Source organism: Podarcis filfolensis (genome assembly GCF_964270895.1).
Source record: "Podarcis filfolensis genome assembly, chromosome: 2".
In the NCBI taxonomy this organism is placed as follows: domain Eukaryota; kingdom Metazoa; phylum Chordata; class Lepidosauria; order Squamata; family Lacertidae; genus Podarcis; species Podarcis filfolensis.
In genome coordinates this window covers 122,913,794-122,925,916 of record NC_139605.1, presented here as the reverse complement: position 1 = coordinate 122,925,916, position 12,123 = coordinate 122,913,794, and the positions used below count along the sequence as shown (strand labels likewise).

Sequence of the window (12,123 nt, the reverse complement as noted above, 5' to 3'; positions counted from 1 at the left end):
AAGCAGGGCTGGTGAAGAGTGTGGTCAAAGGAGAACTGGCGTTGCCGGTGGAGAGTTCCAATAGCCGCACAGAGAAGACTGGAGGGATGCATTTGGTCCACAAGGCCTCATGTTCCCCACCCCTTACTATATCTTTCTGGGTCTGCTGCCTTCCACCTCATCCTCCTGCTTGCTCAACCCAGGTGGAATCTACACACATATAAAAAACGCTGTGAAAATGTTTTTTTAAAAAACGTTTTGAAAACTATACTGAATTTGTCATAACTCACCATTGCCATCTAGTGTCACATTTGTATATTGCATGATACAACACACTTAAAACATTTTATTTGCAGCTGTATAGCTGAGCCCCTGGTCCTTCTTACTCCTTCCCTTTCCAAATGATAGCCAGGGCACCCTGATATACTCACCAACAAGGCACAGTTGTGGGGCAGGACCCACTCATTGGGCCAATGTGCTAGGCCAATGCATGAAGCAGATGGAGGACCGTCCCCATCTGGAGCAGCCCTGTTCCAACACACACACACACACACACACACACACACACGGCACTCCGTCCAGACCTCTCAACAAAGATGCCAGCTTGAACAGCATGCACAATGCTGCGGAACTTGGGCTTCTCCTCGGATCGACGTCCCTTGGCGCGGGTCTGCTGCGTGAAGGTGGAGGCCAGCCAGTCCCGCACCTCAGAGGGAACTGCATCAGACTTGATCTCCTGGAGTTCATCTTCCGTGTCCAAGATCTGCCTGGAACAGGAAAAATGAGCAGTGAGGAGCAGTGAGCGTTTTAGTGAGAAAGGCACTGCAAAGAGAAGCAGAACTGCAGTTAAAACAGAGAGGGATAATGAGGGAGAAGGAGAAAGGGAAGAGGAAGAGACATAATCTGGAAATTGGTCAAATTCTGGCATATAAAATTCTGACTTTTGTAAAAGCTGTGATTACAAGATTCAGTTTCAGGGATGCTTCACTGGCCAGTTCAGCAGGCTGCACTTATTTCCTCCTAAATTCTCTAAACTGAACAGCTTCCAACAGGCTGTAAAGGTCTGCTATTCCTTATGCAGAAACAAACTGAGGTAGGGAAGAGGATAAGATCAAATTCTCCTGAGCCTCCAGAGACACCCTGCAAATTAGAGATGCTTCGTGTAGCCCAGGAGATTAGCTTGGGGGGGGTGAGTCCTGTGGCATAGGTGAGGTTTGGGCACAGGGAAAGGGTTTATAAATGAGTGGGGCCCAAGGATAGTGTGCTCTTTACAGTGGCAATCCCAGAGTCAATAGTAGAGGGGAGCCATAACTTTTCCTGCTCCCAGCATGTACTGGGGTCAACAGGGAACTGCCTCTCCTCATGAGATCTCATCTGACTCAGGATCAGGTCCCAACACTACTGAACTGTTTCTGACAGCATGCAAAACACCCACCTGAGCTTCTGAAACAGTCTCCCTAGACTTGCAGGCTCTGCAGTTTAACCAGTGGCTAGCTCAGTACTTATTTCTAGGTACTCTCTGGAAAAGGGGTCAGGCAAGACACACGAGCCCCACAGCCTCACCTGGTCTCATCAATGTAGACAGCTTCCAGCAATGAAGCAGTATATTCCAAGTTCTTCTTCAGCTCCACCAGATTCACTTCTCCCGTCTCCAACTGTTTCACCATATACCGCAGCCTGGAGGGGGAAATGGAAACACAGGGAAGGGGGAAATGAGTAAGGGGGAAGCAGAACCTTGCAGGGCTCTCTGGGTCATCCATCAAAGGGCAGCCCACTCCCATCATTACCTTGTGAGGGACTGCTAGGGAGAAATGGAGCCAATGGAATTTACACCAGTGAAATCACTCAGTTGCTGTGATAATGTGGTAGCTGAATTGGGCACATATGTGTCCAAACCCCATTCCACAAAAAAGAAACTGAAAAATGAATTGTGGATCAAAAACAGCCCAATGAGGACTGAGCATGCTCAGTAGGCACGGAATGCTGAATGGCTATTAAGCGGGTGGGGAGAAGAAATCTAGCAGGAGAAGGGATGGAATGGAGTGACTGGAACCCTGAACAGAATAACGCCACACTGGACCACTGTGTTGCAGTGCCTCACTCATATACACAAAAGCCAGTTTCCTGGCTTCTCTGTTGGTTGTGCTTCACCCTGATGCAAGATGGCTCTACTATGTTGAAAGTCTGACAATGGCAAAATGGCGTGTTAAGCAATGCACCTTGGGCCATCTGCTCCCTTGATGGGGCACATCACTAGTTAATAACAAGCCATCAAGCTCAGCTGGGTGTGTGGTCCATAATGTTTCATTTCCGGTTAATCAGCCCTATTGTTCCGCTTGAAGGACATTAATGTAAAAACATTGAACACTTCAGGAGAACCAAATGAGTAGAGATCATTACAGCGTGATTATCCTTTTAATGAAATGGTAAAAACCACACACACACACACCCCATGTTGTTTCCTGTGGAGCAAAGCAAAGAAAAACACAGGCCTGCCACCAAAACTAGAAGTTCCATGCTGAATCATAGAACTGTAGAGTTGGAAGGATCCCCAAGGATCATCTAGTGCAGGGATGTCCAACTGGTTGGCCGTGATCGACAGGTCGATCCCCTTATGCTAGTGATCAGTCGTGGGCTCATTTTCCTCTGTGGGGGAAAAAGAGCATCTGGCCCTGTCCCCTTGCTCTGCCCTTCATTCACGCACGATCACAAAGACGGAAGAGGAAGTAACCGCTGCTGCGTTTAGTACCCAGTTAGCTCAAAAACTTTGGGTTCCCAGCCCCCCAAAATGGGTAATTACTGCTAGTTTTTTTTCCAGGGAGTAGATCACAGTCTCTTGGGAGTTGGATGTCCCTGATCTAGTCCAGCCCCCTGCAACGCAGGAATCTCAGCTAAAGCATCCATGACAGGTGGCCTCTGCTTAAAAACCTCCAAGGAAGGAGAGTCTACAACCTCCTGAGGGAGATGGTTCCACTATCAAACAGCTCTTACTGCCAGAAAGTTCTTCCTGATGTTTAGTCGGAATCTCCCTTCTTGTAACTTGAAGCCATTGGTTCACATCCTATCCTCTGGAGCAGGAGAAAACAAGTTTACTCCATCTTCCATGTGACAACCCTTGAGATATTTGAAGATGGCTATCTTATCTTCTCCCAGTCTCCTCTTTTCCAGGATAAACATACTCAGCTCCTGCAACCACTCCTCATAAGTCTTGGTTTCCATACACTTGATTATCTTGGTTTCCCTCCTCTGCACACGTTCCAGCTTGTCAATATCCTTCTTAAATTGTGGCACCCTGGACACAGTTGTGGGTGGTCAGGTGTGGAGTGACCAAGGCAGAACAGGATGGTACTATTACTTCCCTTGATCTGGATACTAGACTTCTGTTGATGCAACCTAGAATTGAATTCTCTCCTTCCATAAGACACAGTTCTGTGGTCCACCAACACCTAGCAGACTCCCACATTGGCTGCCTCTGCCATCCTGCACTTCTCTACCCATGGAAGCCAAGGATGTGATGTGGGGAAAATTGAAGCAACTTGTAGCGTGATGAGTCAGAAGAAGAAAGGGATCTCAACCATGCCTGCCATTTTTGATGGCAGTCCTAGGTTTCTCCAAACATGCCTTTCTGCCCTCAAATAATAACTCTTTGCCACAACTGCCGAATGAGAAATTGTTTCCCTTTTCCTGTGTTTCTTTTATTGCTATGTTTTCAGAGGTAATATAAGGCAACTGGCTAACCTCTTCTTTGTTTGACTGATTGCTGGAGGTTAATGTTCCAACAATGGGAGATAATGAGAGGAGATAGGTCTTCTGATAGCTAAGAATCTCTCTGGAGCCTGGAGCATGGAAGTAAGTGGGGCCGGAAAACAAACATGCACAAAGAAGAGAGGTGAGTGTTTCCAGCCAAGGTTAACTGAAATTGTGGGAGCAAATGGGGGTGGCTTTAAAAATAGGTACTCTAGGTCTCCATTTAAAAAAATATGTGTGTTTTAACTTTAGGAACACGGTGGGTTTCAGTTTAGTTTTATTGATGTAGGGGTTCTAGACCCTTTTCTTTTAAGGTTTTATGTTTTATTTTGTATTTAAATTGTTTTTTAACCTATTTCTTACAAGCCACCCAGAAAACTATGCTATAGGGCAGCATATAGCAGTCATAAATGAATATGGGGTTATATCAAATGTTGGTTCTGCTCAGCGTTGACCCACTGCCAGGGCCGGCCCACCCATGAGGCAATGTGAGGTGACTGCCTCAGGTGGCAAGATCCACAGGGGGAGCAGATCCCGATGTAGCTCTTTCTTCCCCCCTTGCTCCTAGTATAGATCTTCCCTGGTGGGGAAGTAGGTGCCATTTTGTAGTCATCCTCAGATGCCAAAATGCATTGGGCTGGCCCTGTCCACTGGAATTGATGGAAATGACCAAACTTAGGCCTGTTAATTTCAATGGGTCTACAATGAGTGGAACTTAGTTGGCAACAACCCCTGGAGACCAGGATTCACAAGTTACTCTCTAGGGGTCTGCAGCTTGATGTAGGAATGCCTGTTTGCCTCCACTTAACATGTTCTGCTTGTACATCACCATCACCAGTGCATCAATTAAAAAAAAAGCCAATATTGGAAAGACGTGGTGAAGGGACCATGGGGAGGAGCTGCAGCAGGGGCTCCCCCCACCACATGGCCTTGGACTTGGTACGAAAATTACGGGGGGGCACATCTTTAAAGTTAAATATTACAAATATTATGCCTGAATCTATCCTTTCAACTTGACAGCTCAGGGAAGTTACCTAGCTTTAAAAATAATATAAAATCATCTCCTTTCCCAGTTTCCTCCATTCCAAAGCTATTTTCCCCTTGAAAGGGGACTCAGGAAGTTCCCAGAGGTGACAATTGCTGGGCTCATTGTTAGCCAAGGGAAGCCAATCTCATCACCTGACTCGCCTCAGGCTCCAGACATGCAAAGGAACTTCTATTGTACTTTTGGGTGGTGGGTACTTAAGACATATTTGTCTATGCTAATCTTATACCTGAGTCTTGCCCTGCCATGTCTGCTTATGCTAATCTTGTACCAAGGACTTGTCTGGACATGTTTGCCAAGGTTAACCCCTCCCCTTTTGTGACATGGCAGTGATGTAGCAGTGATGCTGTACGAACTGTATTCTGGGATATGGTGGGAAAGTTTTAAAAGTCCTTGTCACCCCATCCTCGGGGTTCAAAATTCCTCTTCGAACCTGTTGCGCAATAAACTTTGGTCTACAGCTATTTGCTCCGGTTGGCTGGACTCCTTCCTTTATTCCGCAGGGACCCGCGGGCTCTGCCCGACGAGCTGGGTGACTGAGCAGCCTCACACCTAGATTTTTCCCTAACAGACTTCACAGGTGACCTCGTACAGCTGCTTTTCTGTTTTGTTTGTAGATATGTCTCTTTTAACAGCTGTTATTGAGCCTCTCTTTGAAAATAGTACAATCCTATGCACATCTACTCAGGAGGAAGCCCTACTGAAGTCACTGAGGATTTACACCCACGTAAGAATGCATAACACTGGAGAGTATATGTGTTGATTCCATATTGACTTCACTTCTAACTATTCAGGCACCAATTCGGTTGTGAAGATCTGTGCTCATTCACTGTCGTTCTTGAATCCCTTCTTACCTTACTAAGAGAAATTTGATAGAGAGGGCTAGGTTTCGAACGGCTAGTGCCAACAGATACAATCACGGGAATTATCATCATTCATTACTTACATATTTGCCACCTTTTATGAAGAAGTGTCTCAAAGTGACTTTTAATTTAAGAATAGGAATAACAAGAAACAATGAAACCAAATTTAAAAAGAATAAAGCCAGAACTTAAAATGCTCATCCTTATATATAGATGTATCCACCACACTAAAGGTGCTGTGGTCTAAACCACTGAGCCTCTTGGGTTTCCAATCAGAAGGTCGGCAGTTCGAATCCCCACGACAGGTTGAGATCCCATTGCTCGGTCCCAGCTCCTGCCAACTTAGCAGTTCGAAAGCACACTAGTGCAAGTAGATAAACAGGTACCGCTCCGGCAGGAAGGTAAACGGCATTTCTGTGCACTGCTCTGGTTTCACCAGAAGCGGCTTAGTCATGCTGGCCGCATGACCCAGAAAAACTGTCTGCCGACAAACATCGGCTCCCTTGGCCAGTGAAGCGAGATGAGTGCTGCAACCCCAGAGTCATTCACAACTGGACTTAACTGTCAGGGGTTCTTTACCTTTACCTTTTTTTATGCTCAGACCATCTTGCTCTGCTCAGCAATCCATCTGCTGAGCCCTGTGTCAGCTGGGTGAAGGCTGAAGGTTCTGTGAAAAGCAACCTTACAGCTACCAATGCCAAGTTGTCATGTTTATCCACCACCCCACACGTTGCATCACTTGGCTCAACAAAGCCCAAGAAGGGACAGCAGCTATGGCCAAGTAAACCAAAGCTCCCTCCAGCTTCGCACCCAGAAGCAAGAGAAAGAGTCCACTGGGCCTGAGCCCAACAACCTGGTTCTCTAGTTCCTGTGCATGGCTCACACAGTCCAGTTGAACATTATGATGCTATGCTTTGCTTTAAAAGTGGGGTGGGGTGACCCAGCCACCTGCCTACCAGAAGGCATGGGAAATGCCAGAGGTTTCTTTGCAGTCCTGAAAATCAACCCAAACCTTCCACCTATTGATATGCACAAGTGCAGTGGCTTGAAAGGGCAGAAGGAGGCAACCTCCACAGCTGATGGCACAAAAGCAGCTGCTTTGTGATCTCACAGATAAATCCACCACTTCCTGTTGCTGACATGTGCAAGTGTGGTGGCTCAAAAGGACCACAAAAGTTGCCACAAGGGAGCTGAGTCAGCTCACACACCACATCCTCCACAAATTGGGTCTATGAGAGCCAACATTTTAAGCAAAGTGGACTAAAGTCACTTCTGGGGCCCCTCCAGGATGAGGGTCCCTGGAGCTGAAGCTTCATTAGTTTCATGGTAGATCCACCCCTGTGGGAAATTAAGCATTCCTTGATGCAAAAATGTCTTAAACATTTTATGTTGTTTTACTTCATTTATCTGTTAAGTCAGAATGCTTTTTGAGCTGATTACAAGTACAACTATGACATCAACTATAAAATCCATACATCATTACAATACACAAAAACAATTCCATCACAGCACTAGAGCATCAGAGCATCAAGACACCCTTAATTAAAATATACAAGGAAAGAAGCTGCAAATTAGCATCCCTGCACTAAGCCATGGCTTGGTTTTGCTGTTTTTCTGCAGGACAGATTGGATAAGTATTATCAACTATACATGGTCACTTTGCAAATTGCCAACATTCTCACCAATATCTTTGGAATTTGTATAAGCATCTTGCTTTATAATTTCCTCTTGGGGAAAAAAGAACAAGAAAGAGCATGGACATTAAAACAGTTTAAAAACAAAACAGTACGGTCAGAAGTTCTAAGTTATATCACTCAGAGAAGGTTAAAGGCAATGTATAAGAATGGGGAACTGTACTGCCCACTAAAAAAAATCATTATACTTTATTAAATCTCAAGAATAGGCAGTCATTGCAACAAATAATTAAATGCATACACACTGTGATACACACACACACACACACACACACACACACACACCCCTACCACATAGAGAAGCTATTCTAGTCATTGTCATTTATGTTATATTTATTCTTCATAAATTCAATTAGAGGATTCCACTTGTTTTTAAAAATTTCTCTTGTCAATCTTGTCTCAGTCTAATGAATTCTGTAAATTTATACATAATTCCTACCTTCCAATTTTATTTTATTTTTTGCTAACCATTCTTTCACTGTTGGTGGTGACCTACTTTTTTATTTTATTTTCAGTAACTGGAATAGGTAGACTCAAAACAAGAATAATCAATTGGGCCAAGTTAGTGAACAATTAAAGGTATAGGAAAGCATAATGGATCAGTTTGATTTGCAGGTTAAGATTATACATGCATCATTTGCTAGTCTTCATATGCTTTGGGCTTTATGTGTGTATTTTATCATTTTAATATAAAACAGCCTTGTTTTATCGGCTTAGTTTTCACTGAGTTGGTGAATTAGGATCTGTGCTGAATTGCGCTGAATCAAAGATGAGTGCTCACATGGCCAAGAAACAGGTTTACCACCTAAGATGGCTATCTATCTATCTATCTATTACATAAAAGTTATACACCATAAACATAACAGTTTAACACATTTTTTTAAAAGGTTCTTTCAAATCTTGAGACCTTCTTCCTTCCCTCCATGGGTTCCAATTCTAAATTTTATTCCTGCATATTTTCTGTAATCTATCTGTTATATAAATATAGTATCCCAAATCCATGTTGCATTGCAAGTGTGAATGCATTCCTGCCAATGATTTCAGCTGTTTACAGTGATCTCTCAAATATGTTAGAAAGTTATTCCAGTCTTTTAAAAATACTTGGTCTTCCTGATTCTAAGATGGTAATCCTAACCCCATTTCACTGAGAGCAAGTCCTACTGAATTCAACAGGACTTGCTTCTGAGTAGGCATGGTTAGGATTGCAGCCTAGGTAGAATCATAGAATACGATACGATACGATATCTTTATTGTCATTGTCCCTTGCGGAACAATGAAATTGAAAACTACATAAAACTACATTAAAACTACATAAAACTACCAGAAAACTACATAAAACTACATAAAACTACATAAAAGCTACATAAAACTGCTACAAAACTACATAAAACATTCAAAACCCCCTAAAAAACTCTAAAACCCCATTTTAAAAAACACTATACTACAGAGACCCCTTTTGCTGCATTTAGAACCAGAATTGCATTAGCGTAGAAACTGTTTTTCAGGCGGCTAGTCCTGGCCTTTATAACCCTATACCTTCTTCCAGAAGGCAGAAGCTGAAAGAGATCATTTCTGGGGTGCGTACTATCATGTGCTATCTCTGCCGCTTTCTTATGGCACCTGGCAGCATAGATTTGATCTAAGGTGGGAAGAGTGCACCCAATAATTCTCTCTGCAGTCTTTACAACCCTGGACAGCATTGTTTTTTCCCTGGCCGTGCAGCTCCCAAACCACACGCACAGACCATAAGTTAGTACGCTCTCCACAGTGCAATGGTAGAATGCCATCAACAGGTCCTTTGAGAGATTGTTTTTCCGGAGGACTCTCAGAAAATATAACCTCTGCTGTGCTCTCTTCACCAGGTCTTTGCTGTTCTCTCCCCAGGTTAGGTCGTCTCTCAACTCCATTCCCAGAAATCAAAACACTGAGACCTGTTCCACGCACTTCCCCTCAATAATAAGTGGCTGAATATTCAATTTACATTTCCTAAAGTTCACAATGATCTCTTTTGTTTTCTTTAAGTTAAGCAGTAAGTTGTTTTTCCTGCACCACTCCCCCAACTGCTCAACTTCCTTCCTATAGGCCGTCTCCCCCTCTCCAGCCGTAATTAAACCAACCACCATTGTATCATCTGCGAACTTAATGATCTTATTACTGGGGTATTTGGGGGCACAGTCAGCTGTATAAAGCGTGTATAAAAGTGGGCTCAACACGCACCCCTGTGGCGTCCCCGTATTCGTGATGAGATCCGCAGAGACGTGGGAACCCAACCTGACCCTTTGGGAACGGTTTGATAGAAAGTCTAATATCCACCTGCACAAACATGGTGGAAGTCCCAGGTCTAATAATTTGGGCACCAATCTATGCGGAAGAATAGTATTAAATGCAGAACTAAAGTCTACAAATAACAGTCTCGCGTAGTTCCCTTGCTTCTCCAAATGAGTCAGGACAGCATGTAAAGCCATTGCCACAGCATCCTCTGTGGATCTCTTTGCCTTGTACGTAAACTGGTAAGGGTCAAGTCCCACTGGCAGACAAAATAAGATGCGCTTCCTCACCAGTTTTTCGAAACATTTCATTATAATGGGTGTCAGCGCCACAGGGCGAAAATCATTCAGACTGTCTATCTTTGATGGTTTTGGCAGGGGTATAATGGTAGCAGATTTCAGACAGGGTGGAACAGTGGCTTGGGCCAGAGACTGGTTAAAAATCTTCGTAAAGATTCCTGCCAGTTGGTCCGAACAATCTCTTAGCACCCTGCCAGCCACCCCATCCGGGCCCATAGCCTTCCTCGTGTTTACCTCCTCGTGTTTACCTCACTTCTCCCTCTTCCACCCTGGCAGCATTTCCTGTAGGTAGTGACTCCAATAGCTCTGGCATCCCTGTTGGAGTCACTGTTGGTGTCACCTCAAATCGGGCAAAGAAGGTATTCAACTCTCCCACCAAGGAAGCAGTACTCTCTACCATTGATGAATTCCTTGATTTATAACCAGTCAGATGTTGGACTCCCTGCCACATTTGTCTAGTATCATGATTTCTCAGATGGTCCTCAATTTTTCCTCTGTACTCCGCTTTTGCTTTCCTGATACCCCTCTTCAAGTTCGCTCTTTCTATGCCATACAACACCAGTTCTAAAAGCAGAATTTCTGGCCTTCAATAATCTCCTAACCTCTCCTGTCATCCAGGGCTTCCTATTCGGATACAACTTAACATACTTTTCCCTGGTGACATTTGCTGTGCAGAATCTAATATAACCCAGGACCGTTGATGTATAAGTTTCTAGATCTTGATGGTCGAAGATATTCCAGTCGGTCTCCTGGAAACAGTCCTGCAGTTGCTGAGAGGCTCCCTCAGGCCACACCGTAACCATCCGTGTTTGTATCTGGCCTTGTTTCCTGAGGGGTGTGTATACGGGTATCTGCTCAATTTAGCATTGATGTTTTCATGCATACTGCTCATGGCCCTGCATGCAACTGTTAACACCACTGTTGTAAATTCCAGGGGAAGATAGAAAGGTCTGCATTTAATTGTCAGAAATTCCACATCCGGAGAACAGTAGGTATCCAACTTGACAGATTCCGTGCACCAGTTTTGATTTACAAAAATACACACCCACCCACCTTGTTTCTTGCCATAATCCTGTGTCCTGTCCCACCGGTACGTTGTAAAACCTTGTAATTCAACAGCTGTGTCTGGAATAGCTGAATTTAACCATGTCTCTGTATCAGCACACAGCAATCCCGGATGTCTTCCTCCACTCCTACACGAAGCCTCCATTCGTCAAGTTTATTTGCCAATGATCTCACATTAGCGTAAAAGATACTTGGAAGAGGTAGTTTGCATCGTTGTTTCCTTATCTCCCTTATCTTTATTCTCTCTTTCATTTGACCTTGTCCTCTAAAGCCTCTCTTCTGCTTCCGCTCTCTTCTCCTCCTCCTCCTCCTCCTCCTCCTCCAACCCCGATAATTTACGATTTCTGGAATCTTGCACGCCCGTAGCTGCTCCCACACAGCACAGTTTCTACATCTGTGTCTGCTGCTACTTCTGTCTCTGTACAAGAGCATTTCGTATCGACTATAAATAATTCGTCCTAACAAACCCTGACTCCCTTCCCGGGAGCTCTCAGCTGCAGCGTCTGCACGCGCCGCATCTTATTTTTTTTTATAAGAAATATTTATTAAAATTTTCACATTCAATACAAAAAAAAATCAAAAAAGACAAAAGAAAAAAAAGAAAAAAATTAAAAACACATGAAATTTACAGTTCCATATTTTCAATACCATATTTCCCTGACTTCCCCTCACCTCCCCTTCTTGTATTCCAGTTCAAATTGTTAGTTCAACAAGCTCCTATCCCCAATTTATAACCTTTTTATATTTAATTCATTTTTTTAAAAAAAACAACAACCAATTTTGACTTATAGACATCAATATTTGTACCTCAATACACAAACCTTTTCCTAAGGTCGACCCAAATTCCATTCCACAAATTTCCCAATTTTCATATTAAGAACCCAACAAAAAAAAAATAAAACAGATCATAATTGTACACCCTTTGGAATCTCAAACCCCACCACCCCCTTTTCCGGTTTCGATCCCCAACAAATGTCCATCAGTCTTAATCTTCTATCAGCCTGGAGATCTCACGTCCAAGGCTCTTAATTCTCTCTCAGTTCCTCTCTGCCGGTTTTTTTGATAGTCCTTAATATTAAACTCCAAATCTCGGAGGAGCTCTGTCCCAATAAGGTCCATATTTCTTCCAGCCAGACCTCCATACTTAAAAGCAGAGTCCAAAA

General features: G+C 43.8%; 1 protein-coding gene across 9 annotated transcripts in view; it reads right to left on the bottom strand.

Moving 5' to 3' along the window:
• Window positions 1-12,123, bottom strand: part of PDE1B (phosphodiesterase 1B) — a 130,159-nt gene that overhangs the window by 28,554 nt on the left and 89,482 nt on the right. For 8 of the 9 annotated variants that reach the window (XM_083599764.1, XM_083599765.1, XM_083599766.1 and 5 more), the window contains 2 exons: window positions 1,543-1,656; window positions 564-746 (listed from right to left, as the gene is read on the bottom strand). In XM_083599764.1, coding sequence (XP_083455890.1) covers window positions 564-746; window positions 1,543-1,656 — 297 coding nt within the window. Of the gene's footprint in view, window positions 1-563; window positions 747-1,542; window positions 1,657-6,590; window positions 6,677-12,123 lie in introns of those variants that run through there. The other variant, XM_083599772.1, reaches the window with a different exon arrangement.